Source organism: Pristis pectinata, chromosome 9, assembly GCF_009764475.1.
Source record: "Pristis pectinata isolate sPriPec2 chromosome 9, sPriPec2.1.pri, whole genome shotgun sequence".
Classification (NCBI taxonomy): Eukaryota; Metazoa; Chordata; class Chondrichthyes; order Rhinopristiformes; family Pristidae; genus Pristis; species Pristis pectinata.
Genome location: NC_067413.1, coordinates 36713880 through 36733419, shown reverse-complemented (window position 1 = coordinate 36733419; position 19540 = coordinate 36713880). Strand labels below are relative to the sequence as shown.

General features: G+C 43.0%; 1 protein-coding gene across 2 annotated transcripts in view; it reads right to left on the bottom strand.

Annotated features, from left to right (window-relative positions):
• Nucleotides 1–18379, bottom strand: part of ctdp1 (CTD (carboxy-terminal domain, RNA polymerase II, polypeptide A) phosphatase, subunit 1) — a 269441-nt gene extending 251062 nt beyond the window's left edge. For both annotated transcript variants that reach the window (XM_052023722.1, XM_052023723.1), the window contains exon 1: nucleotides 17853–18379. In XM_052023722.1, the coding sequence (XP_051879682.1) occupies nucleotides 17853–18181 (329 nt within the window). In that variant the 5' untranslated portion in view covers nucleotides 18182–18379. The remainder of the gene's footprint in view (nucleotides 1–17852) is intronic.
• Between the last annotated feature and the right edge of the window lie 1161 nt (nucleotides 18380–19540).

Sequence of the window (19540 nt, the reverse complement as noted above, 5' to 3'; positions counted from 1 at the left end):
AGTGACGGGGACAACCATGAGCTTCCTGCTGCCTGCCACTTTAATTCTCCACCCCACTTTCACTGCAATTTGTCTGTGGCCTCTTGCACTTTCATAACAAGGCCCAACATCTGAGAAACAGCACCTCATCTTCCTTCTGGGCATGTTGCGGCCTTCTCGAATATCAGATTCTCCAACTTCCAATAATTTGCTTTCTCTGCATCAGAACTGGCCAGATTCACTGCAACTGGCCCGTTATAGTTGATCAGTATTTTTTTCCTCCTCTCTATCAGCACACCAACCTATTTTCACAGCACTCTCCTAATCAGTCTCCAGCTGCTCCATTAACAACTTATTCCCACATCAACCCAGGCCTCTCCTTACCACAGATCTCTCCTTTGTCCTAGCCATCCCTCCTGCCCACCACCACCTCTGGAATTGAACTTTTTTTTTTCCCCCTCTTTCCCCAGATCTAATGATGAGTCTTCAACTTAAGACCAACTCAGTCTCTCTCTCCACAAATGCTGCCTGAACTGCTGAGCGTTTCCAGCATTTTCTGGTTTTGTTTCATATTTCAAGCACCTGCAGGTTGTTTTTGATTTCCTGATTGTACGCCACTCCCTCAGGACTGGCACAGGAAGCACTGGCCTAGACTTTGTAATTACAACGTTTCAATCAGAGACAAGACTGCTACTAATTGAACCGTCAGATTACTGTATCATGAAGCTGGAAGGGGATGGTTACAGGAGTCAACTGAACTCTATTGGATCAATGTGAACCTTTTTGAAAGTTCTTTGGGGTGCATTGCACATGTAGAAGCATCTGCCCTTCCACCATGCAACCAGAGGCTATTGAAATGTTTGCAGTTCACAGCGCAAGATGGTCACGGAAGCTCTGTCAGTACATCCAAGGCAGAAATTGAGAGAGTCCTGAATATTAAGCAAATTGAGCGACATAGAGTTAGTGCAAGAAAAGCAGTGGAAACAAAGTCAGCCATGATCTCGTTGAATGGTGGAGCAAGCACATGGGGCTAAATGGCCTACTCCTACTTCTATTTATGTCCTTACATTACGTAGGTCTCAACATTTGGCTATGCACTGGGATGTTCTCTGTTAAAACCTGTTATAATTATGCAACTAATTGTTCTAGCCAACAAAAACGCTATCCCTCCATCACTTATGTTCTAAATCTTTGATGTTAAATCCACAGTTTTCAATTCTATCGGTAGAGTTCAATCTTTGAAATAAGTTTTTAGAAAAATAAATAGGCAGGATTTGAAGCAATTGATAATATGAACCTACAACGACCCATTCACTCAATCAACTGCAGGCTTTCTTATACCAAGTCCCAATGGAGAAATGCCCTTAAGGGCATATTTCTGAAAATTATAGGTTGCTGTGGCTTTAAGTGCAAACCATAAATACATGGTTTACATATGACAAATTACTACATCACAATGTAAAACATCAAGTTGACTGGACCAGGAGTGCCAGATCAAAGAACAATACAACATATTTACATCGTGCCTTTGACTTGTCAAACATCAGATGTTTCTATTAGTCACAGTGTCTAGGATCTAAGGGCACAGCCTCAGAATAAAGGGATGTCCCTTCAAAACTGAGAGGAGGAGGAATTTCTTCAGCCAGATGGTGGTGAATCTGTGGAATTTGTTGCCACAGAGAGCTGTGGAGGCCAAGTCATTGGGTGTATTTAAGGCAGAGACTGATAGGTTCTTGATGGTAAGGAGGTTAAGGGTTATGGGAAGAAGGCAGGAGAATGGGGTTGAAAAAAAAACTGCCATGATTGAATGGCGGAGAAGACACGATGGGATGACTGGCCTAATTCTGCTCCTACATCTTATGGTCTAACCATTTACTGGGATCAAATATGGTGCAGTACCCAATTTTTATTAATCCTGGGGTTTACAAGTATCATGGAATTCACAATGAGGATAAATCCTTATCAAACACTGGTCTGGCCACAACTGGAGGCTTGCACCCAATTCTGGTCAGGGTAGCAGAAGATAGGAGCAGTAGATGGCCACTGGGCTCTCCAAACCTGCTGCACCATTCAACACAATCATGGCTGATCCTTTACCTCAATCCTATATTCTTGTTCTCTCTCCATACCCCTTGACACCTATGTGTATGAAAATTTACTTATCCTTAAATGTATTCAGTGACTTTATTCACTGGAGTGAATAAGAATAAGGGATGATCTTATAGAGGTATATAAAATCATGAGGAGCATAGCTAGGGTGAATGCACAGGGCTTTTTTCCCTCCTCAGGGTTGGAGAATCAAGAACTAGAGGGCATAAGTTTAAGGTGAGAGGGGAGCGATTTAATAGGAACCTGAAGGGCAACTTTATTCACCCAGAGGGTACTCCGTATAAGGAATGAGTTGTCAAAGGAAGTGGCTGAGGCAGGTACATTCACAACATTTAAAAGGAACTTGGGCAGGTACATGGATAGGAAAGGTTTAGAGGGATACAGGCCAAACATGGGCAAATAGGAATCTTGGTTGGCATAGACCAGTTGGGCTGAAGGACCTGTTTCCAGGCTATGACTATTACATAAACTAAAATCCATGAACTCATAACTAAAGAAAATTATTCAGCATTCCACATTAAGAAAACAATTGAGTATTGGAGGCTGAGGGGCAACCTGATAGGAGTATATAAAATTATGAGAGGCAAGGATAGGGTCGAGAGTCAGGGTCTCTCTCCCTGGGTGGAAATGTGAAATATGAGGGCAGAGTGCCAAGATCAGAGGGAGAAAGTTTACAGGAGATTTACAAAGCAGTTTTTTTCCCTCCCCCACACAGAGCGGTAGGTGCCTGGAACACACTGCCAGAAAAGTGATAGAAGCCGATACTATAGCAATGTTGAAGAGGCATTTAGATAGTCACGTGAACAGACCGGGAATGGAGAAATATAGACTATGTGCAGGCAGATGAGATTAGTTTGGATTGGCATCATGGTCAGCACAGACATCATGGGCTGAAGGGCCTGCTCCTGTGCTGTACTGTTCTAATGTACTCTAATGAAAACAAAAACACATTCCGGGGAGAGGAAAAATCCTTTCTGATTGAAAAATACACAGGATGTGAAACTAACTGGATAAGCACCAACTATAATTGCAATCTTACCTTTCTCCATCATTCATGTTATATGTGAGTGCTCGAGCATTTTCCACTGTCTTTCAGAAATCTGACTGCTAAATGAAAAGGCATCCGGCTAAGCTCTCCACCAGCCCCACCTAGGCTTATGTTTATAAACAAGTCCCGAGGAAGGAGAGAATCCCAAGAGAACAGTGGACCCAGATTTTCCACCTGGGAATAGAAACAATCCATTCGCGGAATACCAAGCAGTGTTTAAAGGCAAGCCTATTGTGCTGGTATCACAAGCAGTGTCCCATTTAAGTCTCATGTTCATCACCAACCTGAGACAGGTGGCAGACAAAGTATATCCAGTCCAACAAGAGATCTAATAGTCCAAAATCCAGCACTCAATCCAGAAGGCTACCTGACTGCATTTTTTCTGGATTAAATTATAATTACATTTTAATGCTTTATGCAGTCTTGCCCTATGTAATGGAAATTCACTCTTATGGAATTCACAAATCATTACCAGGAAATTTGAGATACAGAATAAAATTTAAAGAACTCATACAAAAAAAACTAAATACAAAATGAGAAAGAAACAAATTTTGTCAATACTCCCCCCCCCCCCCAACAAGTTTGTGATACAGAAAATCATGATATGGACAATTTTTTTTTAGGAACACCACCTCTGAAACACGGGGGTGTACCATACTGTTTGCTACTTGACCTTGTTCATAACCTATTATGCAAAATTCAGTTTGAGATGTGTTACCACGAGGGGTTTTGCAATGAAAAACAACACTAAAGGCTTTATACGAATGCAAGCTGCAGTCATCAATACTTTTTTGTAAAAAAAACACAAGGATACAGCAGGAAATATGGAGAAACACAGCAGGAAATATGGAGAAACACAGCAAACTGACTGTTCAACAGCTACAAACCAAATATAAAAACCATGAACAAATGGAAACCAAACTTCACTGAGTGTAAATAATAAGCCAATTCTTAAACACAATGCATTTTACTGATAGAGCAAATTTGCAATTGCATAAAAAGTTTGCTTTCATGACCACTGCATGTCCCAAAGCAGTGAATTACTACTGAGGCACAGTCAAGTGTTATAAAATGGGGTACTGGGCAACCCATTTGTACACAATAGCCCATGAACAGATGAAAGAACTTACAATCTTGGCTGAAAAAGAACATTCATCAAGTCCAATAGAATCATCAACATCAACCCAAGAGGGTAGAGAGCACCTCAGTTTAACACCTTAGTAGCATAACGTAATACCACACAGTGTTACACGAGATTATGCTCTCGATCCTCTGGAGTGGGTCTTGAACCCAGAGCGCTCTGTCTCTGATGAATTTGCCAGAGCCTCAGCCAATGCTAATTATAGAGAGTTTAAATTTTCCAATTATTATCAAGTATTTTTAATTATGGAAGCTGGGAGGGCTTCAGCATTTATCATAGGTCCATAAGGAATCAGAGACGTAACCCAATGTACTGCACCGTGCAATGAATTGATCTGTACGATCGGTATGCAAGACAAGTTTTTCCACTGTACCTCGGTACAAGTGACAAGAATAAACCAATACAGCACAAAGACGAGCCCTTTAGCTCACTGAGACTGTGCCTCTCGTGAACAATAATGGTCACATTTACACTAATCCTATCCTAATCTATTTTACTCTTCCCACATTCCCATCAACTCCCCTTCCCCCAGCACCCCTGCACACTACGGCCAACTACCCTACCAACCCACAAGTTTTTGCAACATGGGAAGAAACTTGAGCAGCCGGAGGAAACCTGCACCCAATGAGAGACGTGCTTTGTTGTAGACCCCGAACACTTTACATCAATCCAGTGTAGTCAATATAGTAATGTGGGAAAATGAGGTCAGATTCAGGTGGGACATCAAGTGGCCTTCATGCCCCCGGATTAGAAAAGGGGTTTAAAATAAAACCTACCCTGGAATTACATCCACATCATCATTCTACAATCCTTCCCGACAGCACGTGTATCCAACAGTCTCGGTTTACATGACCACCTGTCAGCCTCCTGTGTGTGCCCAACCTATACCAGCTCACGTGTCCACCATCACCTCAGCGGCATATACTGAAAATGGGATTGGTCTCCATGGCTTTGCAAATTTCCAGAATTACTGGTTAACAGCCAAACAGGCAGACTGGTGAAAAAAATCTCCACAGACACGTCCCCCTTCTGGGGTTTAAACTTTCGAACTGGCATCTGCTAGCAAAGGAGACGCAAAAGTCCTCGCGATTCAATCACATGACACAAACCACCACGGTGCCACACAATTAGAACCACTGAGACTGCATCAGATTTACTTTTCACTGAACGTTAAATGAAGTTCCGGTAAGCATTTCAAAATTAGAACAGTAAAAGCAGAAGGTTTCCACAGCTGGCTTTGAACAGCATGTTCCCCTCCACTGTGCGCAGTAACTGCAGACAAAATTACAAAATAATTACTTTTAATCTGCCATTTGCAACTGCGCTGAAGCCATTCTTTAAGTGCACAGTATATTGATGTTAGTTTAAGATCTTTAACCCCCTTACCATCTGGTGCCCTCTGAGTGACCTTCCCCATCACACAAATCAATTAGCCGCAGTCACTGATGAGAAACTTACAACAATGCAACGATGCTGGAACCAATCCAGATACTGGGGAGACAACACTTCACTGAGCAATGGATTCCTCAGTGCCAGCTGTGGCTCACTTGAAAGCACTCCTGCCTCAGAGTCGGAGGGTTTCGGACAAGTCCAAGAATTTGAGTCAGACCTTTCAGGAGTGAAGTGAGGAGACAGTTTGTACCGTGGGTGTGTGTGGGGGAACAATTGAAGCTCGTTAATGCTACCTTTAAATCAGCGATTAGGTTCTTAAATCAGAGCTACTTAGATGTGGAACAAAGGGTGAATGGAGTTAGAGCCTAGGACAGGCATGATCTCATTGAATGGGGCAAAACAGGCCTCTTACTCAAGGAGACTCCACATCCTTCAACACCTAGGTTGGCACTAGTAACAGCATAGGATCTGCTGCACACACAGAGGGATCATCTCCACTAAAACTCCAACAATCTGCTTTCTGGTGCTTTGTAAATGGGATGGTTCCTGATGATTCGACATCTGGCTCACCAGGTCTCTGGTTCCGGCACTCTTGAAGTTCCATGGGATTCCATCCTCCCTTGGAACCTACCTGGTTCTTTTCCCCGAGCTTCCCTGAGATTTAGCGGGTTCACTGGAAAATTTATTTTGCTAATTTACTATGCAACACCTTTTTATTAAAAAAAGTGAATTAAAAGTGTGTTGGAGTATTAATTGGAATAACATCCAATTGTCCAAAAAAATCTGCCAGTCCAACAACAAAGTCCCAGATGTGCCGGATTAGCAGACTTTTACTGTATTGGGCAACATGTTAACATAGAACAGTACAGCACAGGAGTGTGCCCCATGGTCCACGATGTTGTGCCAAACTAATTAAATGTTTAACTAAACTAATCCCTTCTGCCTACACAATATCCATAGCCTGGTGTTCTCTACACATTCATGTGCCTATCTAAGAAACCCTTAAACACCTCTATCACATTTGCCTCCACTACCACCCCTGGCAGCACATTCCAGGCACCCACCACTCTGGAAAAAAAGACTTGGCCCACACATCTTTCAACTTTCCCCCTCTCACCTTAAATGCATGCGCCCTAGTATTAGACATTTCAACCCTGGGAAAAAGATACTAGCTGTCTATCTATGCCTCTCATAATCCTATAAACTTCTATCAGGTCTCCCTTCAGCCTCCGCTGCTCCAGAGAAAACAACCTAACATTGTCCAACCTCTCCTCCTATGCCCTCTAATCCAGGCAGCATCCTGGTAACCTCTTCTGCACCCTCTCCGAAGCCTCCACATCCATCCTATAATGGTGCAACCAGAATTCAATGCAATACTCCAGCTGCAGCCTAACCAGAGTTTTATAAAGCTGCAACGTAACTTCCCAAACTCAATGTCTTGATTAATAAAGGCAAGCGTGCCATACACCTTCCTTACCACCCTTTCAACCCGTGCAGCCACTCTCAGGGAGCTATGAACTTGGACCCAAGATTCCTCTGTACATCAACATTGTTAAGGGTCTTGCCATTAACAGCGTGTGATCCCTTTACCTTTGATCTCCCAAAGTGCAACACCTCCCACTTGGCCAAATTAAGCTCCAGCTGTTAAACTGAGCTCTCTCGGATAGACACAAAATATCCCACGGCATCCTTTTAAAGAGTAGTTTGGAAGATCTCACCAGGGTCCCAGCCAATAATTAACTCTCAATCAACATCACTAAAACAGATGATCTGATCATTAGCTCAATATTGTTTTGTGGGAGCTTGCTGTGTATAAATGGCTGCTGCATTTGCTCCTTGACTACCCTGCAAATGTTCTTCAATGGCCACAAAGCACTTTGGGATGTCCTTGAAAGGGAAATGGAAGCCACAACATAAAAAGGCAAGACCTCTAAAAATACTCTGCTTCCAAATCCTTCCAATGACCTCATCCTCCTCTCTTTCCACAGGCTAACTCATCAGGAGCCTCAACGCAACTGTATTTTACACTCCGAATCTCAGTGTACTCATTCAAACTCACCTAATCATACTTGTGCAACTGCTTCTCAACAAAGTTCTTGAATGCAAACCGTGATCAAGACATTTTCTGCTTTACCTCAGCACTCACTGGTGCTGATAGCCCTGATAATCCCACCTTACTGACTAAAAGGTTGGAAAATACATTGAGGAAAACATATTTAAATTGCTTTATTTTTGACTGGACAAAAATCTTGGAAAACATTTATCAAAGTCTCTCAGAAACACCTTCCTGCTGTGCAGATCTCATTCCAGGATGCATTTGCGGTCTAAAGATCGGTTAGATGGTTCTCAATTGCCCATCAGTACTGCACCAAAATCTGCAAGTACAAGGGGCAAACACATGCCTTTGCATTTAAGATACAGGGACAAGAATGAAACCAGAACCTTGGTAAAGAATGTGGAGTTCCACTACTGCACTTTTCCGATTCATTCATTAAAAAAAAACACACCCCAGGTTTCATTCTTCTGCATTCAAATGTGTACCTTTAGTTTTCTCTCTTTTCTCATCCGAAACAAATCCAAGAAAACTCTTAAATGTGAAATGTTGCAAGAGATGCATTATCTTGCAATGTTGCAGGATAAAAGGGAGTTGGAGACATTGCAGGTTCAGCATGGAGGAGGAGGAGGAATTTCTTCACTCAGAGGGCTGTGTACCTTTGGAATTCTCCACCCCAAAGAGCTGTGGGTGCTCAGTAACCAAGTGTATTCAAAGCCAAGAATAAAAGATTTATCAGACACCAAGTAAAGGTTAATGGGGTTCATGCGGTGAAATGGACTTGAGGCACAGGATCAGCTGTGATCTTACTGAATTGCAGAGCAGGCTCACAAGACTGCACGGGTCACTCTAATAAGTTTCTAAATTAAGCAGAATAAAGAACTTTGCACTAATAGACACATTTGAGGAATTTCTAGGTGTGTGTATATTTTTTTTAAAAAAAAACAATCATTTCACATTCACTTCCTCACACATGGAGCCAGAAATTTACAAATCACCACCAAATAACCTCAAGCAATTAACCACAGGGGATTTAAAGCTGTAGACTGCATACCCATTAAGGATCAGATCAGTCAAACACAGGAGGAAAATCCAACCCTGTACATGTGGTAGAATGCTATTTGTGGCAGCTTGCTGTGCACAAATTAATCACTGCATTTCCTGCATGCTGCAAAGCCCTTTTGGTACATTCTCCAAGTACAAATAGTGCTGAAGAAATTTGTGATCATAACAACAGCAAAAGCCCAAAATACTAAGCAGGTCAGGCAGCGTGGAGAAAGAAACAGAGTTAAAGTTTCAGGTCAATAAACCTTCATCAAAATTCATCAAAAGTCAGTTCTGACCTAAAACATTAACACCATTTCTCTCTCATTGGCTGCCACCTCACTTAAAATATTTTGGGTATTTTCTATTTTTATTTTGGATTTCAAGCATTGCAGGTTTTTGCTTGTCAACAAAAGAAAGGCATATTTTTTTAAAAAGTTAAACAGCTGTAATAAATACATTTCCATTGGAATTAAACTCAGTTCATAGAATGGAAAACAAATGCATTTTGTTGTATCTGCCACATTTCTAATCAACACATATCTGCCTCCATCACCTTTTGACTACGTCACAAGATATCCAGTGAACACAGAAGGACATCTGCCAAGAGACAAACTTTGTCCCAAAAGCCATGTGCCCTTTTACGATGGTAAAATGGGCCGTTGACTGCTTCTGTTACCATCAGAAATGGAGGCCAACAACAACCTGGCCCACACCCACCAACAACCTGCAAGTGGTGGGGGGGGGGGGGGGGGAGGAAAGAGACTTACATCGTCAAACACTATGTGGCACAACTGCACAGCTGGTAGAGCTGCTGCCCCACAACTCCAACAACTTAGGGTTAGGTGCTGACCTTGGATGTTGCCTGTGTGGAGTTTGCACATTCTCCCTGTGGCTGCATGGGTTTCCTCGGGGTGCTTCAGTTTCCTCCCACCTCCCAAAAGAGATGTGAGTTGGTAAGTTAATTGGCCACTGTAAACTGCCCCTAATATGCAAGAATGTGGGAGAATAAAATGGGATTAGTATAGTGCAGACTCAATGGGCTGAAGGGCACGTTTCCTTGCTGTACGACTCTATGACCCTACAAGGGTTTGATGGAGAAAAATGCTTGCTGGATATAATCAGAGGACACAGACTGAAGATGATGGGGCAGGAGAACCAGAAGGGGGAAGGCATTGAGTCAAGAGACACTGAGTTCAAGAGTCAGGCAGCTATATTGCAGCTTTATAAAACTCTGGTCAGGCCACATCTGAATTCTGGTCATCTCATTATAGGAAGGATGTGGAGGGCTATGTAAAGGGTGCAGAGGAGGTTTACCAGAATGCTGCCTGAATTAGAGGGCATTTGCTATCAGGAGAGGTTGGGCAAACTAGGGTTATTTTCTCTGGAGCGGCAGAGGCTGAGGGGAGACTGATAGAAGTTTATAAAATTACGAGAGGCATAGATAGAGTAGACAGCCTGTATCTTTTTCCTCCAGGGTCAAAACGTCTAATACGAGAGGGCATGCATTTGAGGTGAGAGGGAGAATATCCAAAAGGAGATGAGCAGGGCAAGTTTTTTTCTTATAGAGAGTAATGGGTACCTAGAATGTGTTGCCGGGGTGGCAGTGGAGGCAGATATGATAGAGGCGTTTATGAGGCTCTTAGATGGGCACATGAATATGCAGAGAATGGAGGGATATGGACATTGTATAGTCAAAAGGGATTAGGTGTCATTAGCTTAATTAGTTCAACACAACATCGTGGGCTGAAGGGCCTGTTCCTGTGCTGTGCTGTTCTACGTTTTAAGACAACAAAAAGTTGCCTACTGCAACTTGTTGCAATCTGGAACACATTGCTCAAGAGAGCAGATTCAATCAGAACTTCAACAGGAAATTTGGAACAGAAACACATCCAAGGCTGTGGGGAAAAATAAGTGGAGTGGGACGAATTGGAGAGCTCTTGCAACAACTTTCAGTTGCGTAGCATCTTTAATACAGCAAAAAAAACGTTCCAAGCTGTTTCCCAAGAACATTATCAGATAAAAAATGTTGACAAAATGGGTATTAGGACAGGTGACCAAAGGTTTGATCAATAAAGGGAGACGATTAAAGGATGACAGAGGCAGAGAAGTTTAGGGCAGGAATTCCAGAGCTTATGGCCAGCAGTGGTGAAGCAAGGATGACCAAGAGGCCAAAATTGGGATGTCACAGCAATCTCAGAGAGTAGTAGGACTGGAAGAGGTTACAGAAATATGGAGGGGCAAGACACAGAGGAATTTGGAAACAAGAATGTGAATTTTCTTATCAAATTAACACAGAGTTGGCACCAGCATGAACAGCTGAGAAGTCTCCAGTGTTGTATCAGTTACAATTCCATATCTGTACACGCCATCAGAAGGCACTTTTTGTTCAGGTTATATATTTAATAGCATGCAGAAGGACAAATTAGCAGATGCAGTTTATATCGTGGATCACAACATAAAGAAGAGTTTCATAGGCAACCATGGCAAAATTTACTTCATATCTGAACATCAATTAAATTTACTGTTCTGAGATACAAATATGTAATGGGATACTGGCTTTTCAAACCTCCCTTTGAAACAGTGGCACATCACACTCTATGAACCATCTACTTATACACACCACCAAACAAAAAAATTTGGCTATCCCACTATAACTTCCACTTCCTTAAGGGCATGTAGACTGCAAATGTTGGAACCTGGGAGCAATAAGGGAGAGGCTGTGGATGCTGTGTATTTGGATTTTCAAAAGGCCTTTGACAAGATGCCACACAAGAGGCTGCTAAATAATATGAGAGCTCATGGAATTACAGGTAGGATATTGGAATGGGTGGAGCATTGGCTGATAGGCAGAAAGCAAAGGGTGGGAATAAAGGGATACTGCTCTGGTTGGCGGCCGGTTACCAGTGGTGTTCCGCAGGGGTCGGTGTTGGGGCCGCTTCTTTTTATACTATATCGATGATTTAGATTATGGTGTAAATGGTTTTGTGGCTAAGTTTGCAGACAACACCAAGATAGGGGGAGGAGTAGGGAGTATTGAAGAAACATTAAGGTTGCAGAGAGACTTAGATAGTTTAGGAGCATGGGCAAAGAAATGACAAATGAGATTCAATGTTGAGAAATGTGTGGTTGTACACTTTGGAAGAAGAAATAAGCGGGCAGATTATTATTTAGATGGGGAGAAAATTCAATGTACAGAAGTGCAAAGGGACTTGGAGGTCCTCGTGCAGGATACCCTAAAGGTTAACCACCAGGTTGGATCGGCAGTAAGGAAAGCGAATGCTATGTTGGCATTCATTTCAAGAGGTATAACGTATAAAAATAAGGAAGTGTTGATGAGGCTCTATGGGGCACTGGTGAGACCTCATTTGGAGTACTGTGTGCAGTTTTGGGCCCCTTATCTTAGGAAGGATGTACTGACGTTGGAGAGGGTTCAGAAAAGATTTACGGAGATAATTCCCAGAATGAAAGGGCTAATATACGATGAGCATTTGTCAGCTCTTGGACTGTACTCACTGGAGTACAGAAGAATGAGAGGGGACCTCATAGAAACATTTTGAATGTTGCAAGGACGGGACAGAGTAGATGTGGCCAAGCTGTTTCCCTTGGTGGGTGAGTCCGGGACTAGAGGGCACAGTCTTAGAATTAGAGGGTACCCATTTAGAACAGAAATGAGAAGAAATTTCTTTAGCCAGAAGGTTGTGGATTTGTGGAATTCATTGTCACGTACAACTGTGGAGGCCTGATCATTGAGGGTGTTTAAGGAGGAGATTGATAGGTATCTAATTAGTCAAGGTATCAAGGGATATGGGGAAAAGGCTGGAAATTGGGGCTAGATAGGAATAGTTTAGCTTATGGTGAGGTAGCGGAGCAGACTCGATGGCCTACTTCTGCTCCTTTGTCTTGTGAACAAACAATCTGCTGGAGGAACTCAGTGGGTTGAGCAGCATCTGCGGGAGGAAAGGAATTGTTGACGTTTCAAGTTGAAACCCTGCGTCAGGGCTGGATGTAGGGTTTCCATCCAGAGTGTCAACGATTCCTCCCCCACCCCCTGCTACAGATACTGCTCGACCCACTGACTTCCTCCAGCAGATTGTTTGTTGCACCTTAAGGGCATATATTTCAGGTCAGGTTTTGTAATTATATAACAAAGCAATATTTAGGGTATTACCTGGAACTGGCATAGGGAATGGTGTGGGAATAAAGGGGCAAGAGGGTGTGAAGAAATCCAGAGCCAAAAGATTCAAAGTGTTATTCAATGGAAATGTTAATAGCCACGTAATATTCCAAGAGGACCTTAGCAAGATATAGGTAATGGCCCAGTGGATTACAAAACAAAGGGTTTGCAGTTGGGTAGAGAAAGGTTGAGATTAAATATTGAGCCAAAAGATCACTTTCTATTTCAAAATACTATGCAAATATCAAGCAAAGACCCCCAACTGCTTATTTTTCTGCATCAGGTAATATTTGGGATCAACAATAATATTATTGCTTGTGATAAACAGAAGACAGTAAACTGCATGAGCTGCACTCTGATGTCTTCCAAATGGTGTGAACCTTGTGTAACAAAAGCACATGGAAACATCACTACTGTCTTTGTACAAGAAAGCTACAATATACACACTTCCATTTCCACTTAAAGCACAAGTTGCAAAAATCTCATCAAGACAAATAATGGGGCTGTGGGATATTTATGGCTTTAATGAGTTCTCAGGCTGTGGGCTTCAGAGCAAAGCCAGCATTAATTGTCTGTCTCTGACAGCCTTTGACCTGACTGGCCTGCTAGCCATTCATAGGGTAGTTAAGATTAACCAGGCTACTGTGAATCTGGTATCATAAAGAGGCCAGACCTGGTAAGATTTCCTACCCTCAAGGTCAGTGAAGTAGAAAGTGGCACAGCAGACAGTGCTGCTGCCTCACAGCTAGAGCAACCCAGGTTCAATCTTGACCTTGGGTGTTCACCAAGAAGATTCTGCATGTTCTCTGTGGCAAAATGGACTTGAGTTAGGTGCTCTGGTTTTCTCCCACCAAAGGAAGTGCAGATTATTTAGTTACTAATTGCAAGTTACTCCTAGTGTAAGTGGATATCAGGAGAATGTGGGAAGGTGATGTTCAAATGGCAAGTTGGACTGATAGGAATGTGATGACAGTTAGTAGATTTGATGGACCAAATAGCCACCTTTATATCAAAGAAATACGAGATAATATGATAGTTTTCCAACAATCTGATAGCTTTCAGGCCATTATAACCACTATTTCTTTGTTCCAGATTTATACAACAAAGCTACACAAAACTTTGGTTAGGCCACACGTGGAGTATTGTGTGCAATTCTGGTCACCCCGTGACAGGAAGGACATAGAGACTTCGGAATAGCTGCAGGTTTACCAGAATGCTGCTTGGATTCGAGGGTATGAGCTACAAGGAGAGGTTGGACAACCTTGGGTTGTTTTCTCTGGTGCAGAGGCTGAGGGAAGACCTGATAGAAGCTTTTAAAACCATGAGAGGCAAAGATAGACAGTCAGAATCTTTTTCCTAGGGTAGAAATGTCAAATACTAGAGGACACGCATTTAAGGGGGGGGGGGGGGAAAGAGCAGTTTAAAGGAGATGTGCGGGGCAAGTTTTTATTTTACACAGAGTAGTAGGTGCCTGGAACAGGCTGCCAGGGGCAGTGGTAAAAATAGATACCTTAGTGGTGTTCAAGAGGCTTTTAGATAGACATATGAATATGCAGGGAATTGAGGGATATGGATCATGCTGAGGAAGAAGAGATTTAATTTAATCTGGCATTGTGTTTGGCACAGACATAGTGGACCGAAGAACCTGTTCTTGTGCAGTACTGTTCTATTGAATTTAAGTGTCCCCATTATTATGGTGGGACAGTTGCTTTAATATTTAACATGTAACTGACTCAAATACACCTCTGAAGGTGACAGAGAAAGATAGCAATACATTGTAATGGAGACTAGTTTGTTGGAGAATGTCAACAACATGTATTATTTTCCAATGAATAAGACAACTTGGAAGGACTACATGGCAACACTGGCATCAATGGAGCCAAGTCATTGCAAACTCAGAATGGAACTCTTGAGTGCTTCACAACAATCTGCTGTTTTCAGAATTAAAGGAAAGCAAAGAAACAAAGAAAAAGAAGAATTAACAGGATGGAAGCAGAAGACTGAGACAGAGGTTTCAACTACTTTTGTGCAGTGCTGAGGAAGTGCTGCATTGTTGCAGCTGTCATCTTCCAGAATAGACAAACGTGTGTAGACTTAAAAGATCTTCATTCTTTCACAGAACTGGGTGCATTTCCCAGCATCTTTCATCCTGCACAAAACACCACTAAGAAACTATCTGGTCATTATCTCCCCAGGGAGGGGGGAGTCCAAAACTAGAGGGCACAGGTTTAAAGTGACAAGGAAAAGATTTAAAAAGGACCCAGGAAGCAACCTTTTCCACCAAGATGGTGGTGGGTTTATGGAACAAGCTGCCAGAGGAAGAGGCAGGTACAATTATGACATTTAAAAGACATCTGGACAGGTATTGGTATATTATTGTCACTTGTACTGAGGTACAGTGAAAAACTTGTCTTGCATACCAATCGTACAGGTCAATTCATTACACTGTGCAGTTACATTGAGTTATAGGAAAGGTTTAGAGGGAAATGGGCCAAACGCAGGCAAACAAGACTAGTTCTTTCAGACAACTTGGTTGGCTTGGATGAGTTGGGCCGAAGGGCCTATTTCCATGCTGTATGACTCCATAACTGTATGCTGTTGTGAGATCTCACTGTATACGACAACTCCCCTATTTCCTAAGCTATTATAGTGCCCATGTCCTATTTACTTCAGGATGCACGAAAAAACACTACATAGGCATGTCTTTTCTTTCTTTCAGAGGCAGCAGGAGAAAGTGACCAAATATGTCAAAATACTGTTTAAATATGATGGGAGATCGACCAGTGGTATGGATAAGCTTTGTGTGATCCCAGTAGTCCTGTGAAGGAATGTATTAAGTGAAAGTAGCAAGGAATATTAGATATTCTGATCTTATACACTATATAGGCCAATGTTAGCAAAACAGGACAACATCCAATTTGCAACTCCACAGAAAATCTGCTAGTTATGGTTTTTAATACAAAACCATGAACCAACTGATTTACAAATCCACTTAGGAACTTAAAAACCATTTGTTAGATCCTTTAGCACCATCTAGTCAGTGCTGTGGAGGGTTCTTTTCCTATTTATAGCAACAAATACTGAGACTGAGAGAGACTGAGAGAGACTGAGAGAGACTGAGAGAGACTGAGAGAGACTGAGAGAGACTTGCATTTCTTCACATTCCTTTCAGAAAATCCCAAAGCACTTCACAGGCAATGTAGTACTTTTGAAGTCAGCTGCTATCTGGCCGATCACGGCAGTCAATTGGCATACAGTTTGCTACTATGAACAGCAATGTTCAGATTATCTCTTTCTACAGACACTGATTCAGGGTTAAATGCAGGCTAGTAATTCAGGTAAAACAAAACCCTGCTCTTCTTCAAACCAGTGCCATGGGATTTTTTTTAAAACAAGTAACCCAATAGGGCCTTGGATTAACACCTCAGTTAAACAACAGCAAATGGTAGAATGCAGTACTTGTTATTACAACACTGTCAACCTAGGACTTCATGCCCAAGCCTCCATAACAGGATTCGAACTCACACCCTCAAATAACACTCCAGCAAAGTGCATTGTATCACTAAACCATGCAACTTCCTAAAATCAATGAATGCACCATCAACGAAAGTAATTCTACACCACATTGGTCACATATTAGCCACAATGTAATGACAACCAATTCAACACTATAAATGCTCCTGAGCTGTCCAATTGTCTGGTAAACAGCTGCACAAAGTTTAATTTTAACACTAATACACAGCTATCCCGGGGGGCCTTTGTCAACACTTGGCTGGCAGCAACTGAAGTAACCACACACTTAGCGAACTCAATTCCCTGAAGAGAATGACAAGAACTTAAAAGTTTACATCAACTCTGCCGACCCCATCTGTAATGTTCTAAGCATAACGGTGGCTAAAGTGGGAGGGACAAGTTTTGCTTCCAGAAACCGCAACTTCTGTTTAAATCAAACACGAAGTTGACAGTCCTGATATGCACCTCAGTCTCTGGTGACTTATTCATCAGTCAATTGTGTAGAAATGTTTGAAACCTTCCTTTCAGTTATCACAACAGTAACGCGAAGAGTTAAAACGACAGCAAATGGAAGTTCGTCTGCTGAAGGATCCCGGACCTGAAACGACAACTGGTTCTCATTCCGCAGATGCTTACTATCCTGTCCAGTATTTTGCTGTTCGACTTAAAAACTATTCCATTCGCGAGCTTCAATGACACGAATTTGCAAAACACTTCGCCACTACCTATCCATAACAAAGATAATTTGTCGCTGAAATGCAAGTTACATCTCAACTTATAGTGCTAGGTTGGCAACCTCCAAGATGGACGGGACAAAAGTGACAAACACGACAGCCTTGGATATCAACCACGAATAAAAAGAGTGGCTTTACCCGGCTCGACGCAAATTTGAAGTTATTGGGAAAAAGTAGACGGGAATCCACTCTACAGTAATCACGTGTGTTCAATTTCATTTCGTCTCACCTGAGATGCATCTCAAAGAAATGCATGTCATCTTGTGCACCCTTTAAATCCTAAACTTACACTCGTTTAGTTGCATACCCATAACTTAAAAACTCAAGTGCTGTTTAAGCCCTCCCACGGAAGAAACACACCCCCTTCTCCGAGCAATCAACATGCATTTTTGGCCAAACATTTTGCTTCTTGCAAGTGGCCCGTGAAGTGGGTCTCTCTCCGCGCGCACTCCGCCACCACTTGTAGACAGTTGAGCTGTTTCGCCCCTCGCGCGGACGTTCCATCCCCGGGCCACGTTCCATTCCCAATGTAACGCGCTGTGTTCCATCCCCGGGCCACGTTCCATTCCCACTGTAACGCGCTGTGTTCCATCCCCGGGCCACGTTCCATTCCCACTGTAACGCGTTCTGTCACGCGTTGCAACTCCTCGCCTGCCTCTTACCCGCTGGGAACCACTTGGCCCGGTTGCCAGCAAAGCTCCTTCACCACCCCAGCCCGGTCCGACTTCACCCGCTTCTCCTGCGGCCGGGACCGGGGCCTTTCGCGTTCGGCGCCGCCGTCGTCTGATTCCACGGGGAGGCAGTGGGCCAGCACCGAGCCTATCTGCACCGGACAGCCTACTTTCACGCTCCATTCCAGCAGCCGTAACGGTACGGAGCCCGGGGCCGACACTTCCAGCACGGCCCCGGCTGCAGCTGCGGGCGTCTGGTCCTGGTCCTGATCTCCTTCTCGGTCCCGGTCCGACTCCCCCGCCTCCGCCAACGTCGCCATCTTCTCACCGCTAGGAAAAGGGCGATGAGACGATTTCTCCGCGTTCTGTGTTTTGCAAATCCTCAGCCTCCAAGTGGGGAAATATTCAGAGGCAAAAGTGTAAGAAAAGGTTCACTCTTCCCGCCTGTAAACAGGAAATAATACACCCGGAGCCTGCACAGGGAACTTCCGGTACACATGCAGGGATCTTACAGTACGTCTTCCGACTGCACTGTCCCAGCGCTCAAACACACACAGAAGCGCGTATAAACTCTTACTTTGCAGCCTGACCTTGCAATCACAGAGGATTTTTTCACGCGCGTAGGTTTGACAGCACTGCATAATGACACCAACATTCATATTGCATTCAAGGAAAGCTAGCTCAATGGTTTCAAGTCAACGCTGGCGACAGTAACTTCTCGCCACGATAAGAAAAAAAGAGAAAACGGCGACAATTATCAGGCCCGAATCATTAAAGGTCAAAATAAGGAGGTGGTCTAATTGCAGCTGATCAAGGGCTTGTCATTCGGCCGTTTGGTTGGTGTCTGCTGTAGGCTCGGTGATTCAGCAGGTTCCAAACTCAAAACTCCACCCCAAGAAAGTGGAATGCAAAAAATCCAGGCTGTTGCACCCGTTGAATATCGAGGGAGTGCAGCACTGTCCGACGTGCTGTGTTAGGAGAGCGACTTTAAGATAACGTTTCACCTGTTTTGGGGTGGATGTAAATGATCCCCAAAACAGATGAAACTTCTGTTTAACGTCACTCTCCCAACAAGGCAGGGCAGTTATTTCCACGACTAGACTAACTTAGTGTGGGAAGAAACAAATAAAAAAAGTCAAATGAGTCTCAAAAATGAAAGCTATAAAAATCATTAGCTGCAGCAGTTGACAAGTTAAGCTGCCTGCATTGCCAGCGCTTCGCTTAAATTGTAGGGAAAAATAGTAAAATAGCAGTGGATCGAAGTGCCAGTGTGGAGACCAATGGATTTTAATTTTAGTGAAAGGCAATGTGAATGACGTGTAATGTAGCTTCAAGGAGGGTAGTCCTGCAGAAAAGGTTGAGTTTGCATGCCTTTTTCACATTTCCAGCTCGGTATAATTTTACCTTTTAAGCTAAAACTCTGCCCCCAAAGGATATTAAATGTTTAAAATATGGGAATAAAAATAGTATCAGGGACATTAGTGTAACTTGAAAGATCTGGTGAACTATAAAGCAGTTTAGATACGTAGAGTTATACAGCATAGAAACAGTTCCTTCAGCCTAACTCATCCATGCTGACCAAGTTGCCTACCTGAGCTAGTCCCATTTGCCTGTGGTTGGCTCATATCCCTCTAAACCTTTCCTATCCATGTACCTGTCCAAATATCTTTAAATGTTCT